We start from the raw sequence: 8,604 nt of genomic DNA, 5'->3' as shown, positions 1-8,604 counted from the left end.
ATTACTCTCATCTGAGACAGATAACATTACAGCATACAAAAATGAACAGTTTGGTACACTTAGTCATACTTAGTTCTGTAGGATTACTTGCAGAGGATTACTTAGGCTTAGCTATACTTAGGAGTACTTAGGCTTACTTAGACAAGGCTTACAATAACTTATAGAAAGAACCTACAAACCTGCACCCTGCAATGCCCAAAGCACATGACATGGTCTGTGATTAAAGTGTAGCCCAAGCTTTGAATGTGGTCAAATACATAATGTGATTATTACTACTGGACAAGAGTAGCTGGATGGATTTAGCAAATTTAAAAGCATAAGTTAGGTAATCCTTGTTCATTCAATGTCTCAGCATATGGGAAAGTCACATGCAGAAACGGATATCCCCAGGGCATTATAGTATCCTAGGCTGCATGAAATTCCTCATTATGAAACAAAATTTATGATCCCTGTAGGCTCACAAATATGGTGAGGGCATTACCATGCATGTACAGTATTAGACCTAAGCTAGAGCAATTTTGCAGATTGCAAAAGTGCACCAAAGTCACTATTGACAATTTTAATTGGGAACAAGGACATTTATTGGCAAATTAGTAGAATAAGAATCATATTTGTAGGGTTTGTAATACAGTTTGTCTAGGTCTGGATCTTTGATTTCTGTGATTGCTTATCTAGCTGTGTCCAGTGTTACTGGAGTTTTGGGCAAGTTTTAGCCAGATGTACATAGAAAGTTATCAGGGCCGGCACCAATGGAACAGCAATTTAGGGACCTGATGTAGAAAGTTATCAGGGCCGGCACCAATGGTACAGCAATTTGGGGACCTGATGTAGAAAGTTATCAGGGCACCAATGGTACAGCAATTTAGGGACCTGATGTAGAAAGTTATCAGGGCACCAATGGAACAGCAATTTAGGGACCTGATGTAGAAAGTTATCAGGGCACCAATGGTACAGCAATTTAGGGACCTGATGTAGAAAGTTATCAGGGCACCAATGGTACAGCAATTTAGGGACCTGATGTAGAAAGTTGTCAGGGCAACAATGGTACAGCAATTTGGGGACAGGTGGTGCAGTGATCAAGCGGGATAGCGAATTGATCGCCAAGGGAGAGTTGTGAGGGGAGGCGGTATCCCCCTCTCCGTCAGAAATATTTGACTATTGAGGTATTAAATGATGCAAAATGGTGACACTTTAGAGATGATTTCTCGATCTTTTCTTCCTCCCATATCACACAAGTTCTCATAATTTGGATGTGAAAAATATTACCTCCAGTCAATCTGTAGAAATTTAATAAATGATACAATTCAACACAGAAAACCTCTCAGAAATGATTACATATTGCAAGACCTGAAGATGCAACGGCAATCATGTTTCATTAAATAAAGCATTTTCATATGAAAATCCAGTCTCTCACTCTCTTCTTCCTTTTACCATGATCAGTCACAGTTTTATTCACACAAGTTTCAAGATATCCTGATTTGACATTCATACTGGTGACTTGTACATTCATACTGGTAACCTGTACATTCATACTGGTAACTTGTACATTCATACTGGTAACTTGTACATTCATACTGGTAACTTGTACATTCATACTGGTAACTTGTACATTCATACTGGTAACTTGTACATTCATACTGGTAACTTGTACATTCATACTGGTAACTTGTACATTCATACTGGTAACTTGTACATTCATACTGGTAACTTGTACATTCATACTGGTAACTTGTACATTCATACTGGTAACTTGTACATTCATACTGGTAACTTGTACATTCATACTGGTAACTTGTAAGATAAGATTATATGTGGGTCACTGCATTAGGTGCACAGAACTGCCTTGAACAGTAAACCCCCTCCGGCCTTGTGCTATAATGGCAGTAGGCTATCAATTATTTTAGAAAGAACACAAACAGTTGACAAGTAGCCTGGTAACTGATACTTTATTCTTGTCCTGATTGCATGGAAGATTCATTCAGGACACAAACTTGTTGAAACACTGACATTCTCTTAGTCTGTTATTGTTAATTCACGCACACTCGGTGACACTACCAGACCAACAATAAAATGAAAGTTAACGCTAGTAACCTATGCGAGGCAAATAATAATTAATCTCAATAATTCTTTCCCAGCAAGCACTAAAAAATGTGTTTTCTATTCCAGTACCTAATACATTCACTCAAATTTGAAATGGTCATTCACAGCACAGTAGGTTACTTCGGTGTAGGAAACAGTAATACTTGTTAGAAACGAAACAAAACAAACATACAGATTGGTGGGAGGAACAGCTGACTGAGAGGGATAAAGAATTAAGTTATGCAAATCATGTAGGAGGGGTTGTATTGCATCTCACACATTGTTGCAGTTCAGGTAGATCCTACACAGTACACATGTGTATCATTAAAATAATTTTAACTCCTTATGTGTACTAATATGTGTGAAACGTTGCGTAGGGATTACCAACCATGTTTGTCCTAGTGTTATTGGGCCGCCAATCTGTTTAAATAATACGTCTACTATGTATGAGAAATTTCACTTCTTGGCGACTCGACAAAAACTTAGTAGAATGATGAATCTTTGGACAAAAATAAAGCATGCAATTAAAAAACAGCTTTTCAAAAATTCTGTTGCATTTGAAATGGGCAACATTTTTCAGAGGGGCGGATTATTTTTCTCAGGAGGGGCGGGATGTTTTAGAACGGCAGTCACTATTTTTTGGCTCCCCCCCCCACTAAAATCCCTCGTGGAGAACGCTGCTCTTGATAAGTTAACTAATTTTGTGATGTTGTATTACACTTGAATGTTAAGACTTGATAAATCTCTTGATGTAGAAGGAAAGTCATCCTTAACATAAACTTAACCTTTCAACTGTTGTTTGCAAAAGGCAGGAACTTTGCACCATCCTTCCTAGTCTTGCAAATATTAATACATATTACTATTTCATCTATTTAAAAAATTTATGTGGTGCCCATACATTGCTAAACTGCTTGTAGGTCACAAGCTACCAAATATTATATCTGATACATTACATTTATACAATTGATAACAACTTTTGATACCAAATGAGGCCATGTATGTTGATAAATGAGAAGAATGGTTTTCCTTCTTTTACCTGCAGTTTACTTTGACTGAAAATGATTGGAAAGCCTATGTGAAAAGTTCAGACGAGGTGAAAGGTAATCCCTGTTTACGTATTCTGAAACAACTGTGAAAGCATATCTTGCAAATTAGCTTGCTTAATTATCCTCAGCTTTATGTAAGATAAGAGGCGCTTTGCCTCAGATTCAGCTGTCAACACACATAAATGTACATACCAGTCAGTAGTTTAGATGAAGCCTCCAGTTCTTACAGATCATATATTTAAGTGTAACAGTGAGAATTGTAGGAGTGCTGTGGGTATGCAGAGACATGTAAATAAAAGAAAGAAAATGTACATATAATGTCTTAGCAAGAGACTGATGTTGGCTTTAGTAGTGTGAATTGTTCTAAATTAAGAGCTCAATAATTTGCTGACAATTTATGTTCACAAATCCTCATCATTTATTTTTTGCGTGTGAGTCATTTAATTCTGCTTTATTTTCACAGATTACGATATTTTTGTTCCTGGAGTACTGAATAATGAGCGAGCAAAGCGAAGCCTCAACTCATCGTTTGCAAAGACAATCAAATTTACAGCTTTTGGAGAGTATTTTCACTTGGATTTGTTTCAATCTGAAACATTTTTTGACCCAAATTTAGAGGTGAAATTTATAAGGGAGGATAATACTATCGAAACCAGACCATTAGAGGTGTCCCCAGATTGTTTCTACCACGGATATGTCCCAACGCATAATTACTCTAGGGCTACTGTCAGCTTGTGCAGTGAAGCAATGGTAAGCATCTGCTAGGCTTATTTGTAATGGTTTAGAAGCTGGCATTGGTTTCCTCTAGGTTATGTCCAGTATTTAATGATACTAACTGGTCTTACTTTCTGTGTTTTCCTTAAGCAAGATAGTGCACCCTACAGAATATAATCCTTTTACTGTGTTACTTTAAGCAAGATAGTGCACCCTATAGAATATAATCCTTTAATTGTGTTACTTACAAGCAAGATAGTGCACCCTACAAAATATAATCCTTTAATTGTGTTTACCTTCAGCAAGATAGTGCACCCTACAAAATGTAATCCTTTTACTGTGTTACTTTAAGCAAGATAGTGCACCCTACAAAATATAATCCTTTAATTGTGTTTACCTTCAGCAAGATAGTGCACCCTACAAAATGTAATCCTTTTACTGTGTTACTTTAAGCAAGATAGTGCACCCTACAAAATATAATCCTTTAATTGTGTTTACCTTCAGCAAGATAGTGCACCCTAAAGAATATAATCCTTTTACTGTGTTACTTACAAGCAAGATAGTGCACCCTACAGAATGTAATCCTTTTACTGTGTTACTTTAAGCAAGATAGTGCACCTACAGAATATAATCCTTTTACTGTGTTACTTTAAGCAAGATAGTTCACCCTACAAAATATAATCCTTTAATTGTGTTTACCTTCAGCAAGATAGTGCACCCTACAAAATATAATCCTTTTACGGTGTTACTTACAAGCAAGATAGTGCACCCTACAAAATATAATCCTTTTACTGTGTTACTTTAAGCCAGATATTGCACCCTACAGAATGTAATCCTTTTACTGTGTTACTTTAAGCAAGATAGTGCACCCTACAGAATATAATCCTTTTACTGTGTTTTCCTTAAGCAAGATAGTGCACCCTACAGAATATAATCCTTTTACTGTGTTTTCCTTAAGCAAGATAGTGCACCCTACAGAATATAATCCTTTTACTGTGTTACTTTAAGCAAGATAGTGCACCCTCGGAATATAATCCTTTTACTGTGTTTTCCTTAAGCAAGATAGTGCACCCTACAGAATATAATCCTTTTACTGTGTTTTCCTTAAGCAAGATAGTGCACCCTACAGAATATAATCCTTTTACTGTGTTTTCCTTAAGCAAGATAGTGCACCCTACAGAATATAATCCTTTTACTGTGTTACTTTAAGCAAGATAGTGCACCCTCGGAATATAATCCTTTTACTGTGTTTTCCTTAAGCAAGATAGTGCACCCTACAGAAGATAATCCTTTTACTGTGTTTTCCTTAAGCAAGATAGTGCACCCTACAGAATATAATCCTTTTACTGTGTTTACCTTCAGCAAGATAGTGCACCCTACAGAATATAATCCTTTTACTGTGTTTACCTTCAGCAAGATAGTGCACCCTACAGAATATAATCCTTTTACTGTGTTACTTTAAGCAAGATAGTGCACCCTACAGAATATAATCCTTTAATTGTGTACTGAGAAGTAACTTCCAACAACCTTCTGACAGATAGTAATAATCCCAAATAATAGATCACTAACTTAAACTTGGTTTCATGTGCAGTGTACATCTACCTGTTCAAACACTCCGTGTTATACACAGGTAATGTTTGTATTGTTAATGAAAGATCTTGATCAAAAGTTAACATAATAACATTACTTGAGAGGATGTTAAACAAGTTTTCATTTCTCATTCTCTGTATTAGTATGGTTACATCAATCATGGTGATAATGGAATATTCATAGCCCCTTTGACTAAAGAACATGGCAATGAATATTCACGACGAAAGAGAAGCACTGGCCAAGCACATCTGATATACAAACGAGCTCTAGGCAACGGAGAATTCTGTCCTGTGAAACGTAAGACTTGTTTTGTCATGAAGAAAGAGAGGAAGTAGGTGTTACTGGTAGTAATAGATCAATTGGTCATGTGACAAGATATTTATTACAAGGCATGTAAGGTAATCCAAGATCAGAGCCATGAGATAAGACTAAGTTAGAATTGCAAAGCTATTGAGTGTCAGAATTTAATAATGCCTTGTTAATAATGGTAACTTCTTTGCATATTTGAGTATAATTCATGGCATTTTTAAATATTTTTTATATATTTAAGACAAACTCTAAGATTAATTATAGCTTGCATTGTAAAACAGTTGTGCTGTGTAAGATGTGTTGCATGTCTAAGACTGGTAAGTTGTTGAGTATCCTGTGTAATCTGTGAAAACATTTTATTGTCGTGATTACATCCACATGTGGGTACAACCACTAATATTTGATAAAAGTTTGTCCAATAAAAGTGCTTGTTGTGATTTGACCTGCTCATATTTTCTTAAATGTTTGACAATAGCTATTATATACTCTGTGTAATAGAACTGATTAAATCACTAATGGTACACCATTTTTCTTATAGCTTCTTTACCCCTGGATGGCGCCAAAGCATCTAGCGGGTTTGCTGATTAAATTACTAATGGTACACCATTATTCTTATAGCTTCTTTACCCCTGGATGGTGCCAAAGCATCTAGCGGTTTTGCTGATTAAATCACTAATGGTACACCATTATTCTTATAGCTTCTTTACCCCTGGATGGTGCCAAAGCATCTAGCGGTTTTGCTGATTAAATCACTAATGGTACACCATTATTCTTATAGCTTCTTTACCCCCTGGATGGTGCCAAAGCATCTAGCGGGTTTGCTGATTAAATTACTAATGGTACACCATTATTCTTATAGCTTCTTTACCCCCTGGATGGTGCCAAAGCATCTAGAGGGTTTGCTGATTAAATCACTAATGGTACACCATTATTCTTATAGCTTCTTTACCCCCTGGATGGTGCCAAAGCATCTAGCGGGTTTGCTGATTAAATCACTAATGGTACACCATTATTCTTATAGCTTCTTTACCCCCTGGATGGTGCCAAAGCATCTAGCTGGTTTGCTGATTAAATCACTAATGGTACACCATTATTCTTATAGCTTCTTTACCCCCTGGATGGTGCCAAAGCATCTAGCTGGTTTGCTGATTAAATCACTAATGGTACACCATTATTCTTATAGCTTCTTTACCCCCTGGATGGTGCCAAAGCATCTAGCGGTTTTGCTGATTAAATCACTAATGGTACACCATTATTCTTATAGCTTCTTTACCCCCTGGATGGTGCCAAAGCATCTAGCGGGTTTGCTGATTAAATCACTAATGGTACACCATTATTCTTATAGCTTCTTTACCCCCTGGATGGTGCCAAAGCATCTAGCGGGTTTGCTGATTAAATCACTAATGGTACACCATTATTCTTATAGCTTCTTTACCCCCTGGATGGTGCCAAAGCATCTAGCGGGTTTGCTGATTAAATCACTAATGGTACACCATTATTCTTATAGCTTCTTTACCCCTGGATGGTGCCAAAGCATCTAGAGGGTTTGCTGATTAAATTACTAATGGTACACCATTATTCTTATAGCTTTTTACCCCCTGGATGGTGCCAAAGCATCTAGCGGGTTTGCTGATTAAATCACTAATGGTACACCATTTTTCTTATAGCTTCTTTACCCCCTGGATGGTGCCAAAGCATCTAGCGGGTTTGCTGATTAAATCACTAATGGTACACCATTATTCTTATAGCTTCTTTACCCCCTGGATGGTGCCAAAGCATCTAGCGGGTTTGCTGATTAAATCACTAATGGTACACCATTATTCTTATAGCTTCTTTACCCCTGGATGGTGCCAAAGCATCTAGAGGGTTTGCTGATTAAATTACTAATGGTACACCATTATTCTTATAGCTTTTTACCCCCTGGATGGTGCCAAAGCATCTAGCGGGTTTGCTGATTAAATCACTAATGGTACACCATTATTCTTATAGCTTCTTTACCCCCTGGATGGTGCCAAAGCATCTAGCGGGTTTGCTGATTAAATCACTAATGGTACACCATTATTCTTATAGCTTCTTTACCCCTGGATGGTGCCAAAGCATCTAGAGGGTTTGCTGATTAAATCACTAATGGTACACCATTATTCTTATAGCTTCTTTACCCCCTGGATGGTGCCAAAGCATCTAGTGGGTTTGCTGATTAAATCACTAATGGTACACCATTATTCTTATAGCTTCTTTACCCCCTGGATGGTGCCAAAGCATCTAGCGGGTTTGCTGATTAAATCACTAATGGTACACCATTATTCTTATAGCTTCTTTACCCCCTGGATGGTGCCAAAGCATCTAGCGGGTTTGCTGATTAAATCACTAATGGTACACCATTATTCTTATAGCTTCTTTACCCCCTGGATGGTGCCAAAGCATCTAGAGGGTTTGCTGATTAAATCACTAATGGTACACCATTATTCTTATAGCTTCTTTACCCCCTGGATGGTGCCAAAGTATCTAGCGGGTTTGCTGATTAAATCACTAATGGTACACCATTATTCTTATAGCTTCTTTACCCCTGGATGGTGCCAAAGCATCTAGCGGGTTTGCTGAGCAGATTGCGGGAGAGTTTGCTCCACCAAAATACCTTGAAATTCTCTTAATTCTGGATCGTGATTATGTTAGTAACAGATCACCTGATTACCAAACCTATGCACTGGCTCTAATGCACGTGGTAAGATATGGCATATTTATGGATATTCATAAGATAGAGAAACATTTGCATATGCATGTCATGAACAAGTTTAGTATGTATGCAATATATCCAAGAGCTGCTATAGTTTCAGTCAATCTAGTATGTACTGAAGAATAATGATAA

General features: G+C 37.2%; 1 protein-coding gene across 5 annotated transcripts in view; it reads left to right on the top strand.

The window, feature by feature from the left end:
* The window catches only part of LOC139964610 (A disintegrin and metalloproteinase with thrombospondin motifs 1-like), a 63,906-nt gene that overhangs the window by 12,378 nt on the left and 42,924 nt on the right, over positions 1 to 8,604 (top strand). For 4 of the 5 annotated variants that reach the window (XM_071966348.1, XM_071966345.1, XM_071966346.1 and 1 more), the window contains exons 2-5: positions 3,122 to 3,179; positions 3,589 to 3,875; positions 5,573 to 5,726; positions 8,294 to 8,460. In XM_071966348.1, coding sequence (XP_071822449.1) covers positions 3,122 to 3,179; positions 3,589 to 3,875; positions 5,573 to 5,726; positions 8,294 to 8,460 — 666 coding nt within the window. Of the gene's footprint in view, positions 1 to 5; positions 54 to 3,121; positions 3,180 to 3,588; positions 3,876 to 5,572; positions 5,727 to 8,293; positions 8,461 to 8,604 lie in introns of those variants that run through there. The other variant, XM_071966349.1, reaches the window with a different exon arrangement.

This window comes from Apostichopus japonicus, chromosome 23 (assembly GCF_037975245.1).
Source record: "Apostichopus japonicus isolate 1M-3 chromosome 23, ASM3797524v1, whole genome shotgun sequence".
Lineage (NCBI taxonomy): Eukaryota > Metazoa > Echinodermata > Holothuroidea > Aspidochirotida > Stichopodidae > Apostichopus > Apostichopus japonicus.
The sequence above is the reverse complement of the archived record's forward strand: the minus strand, read 5'-3'. Positions and strand labels throughout refer to the sequence as shown.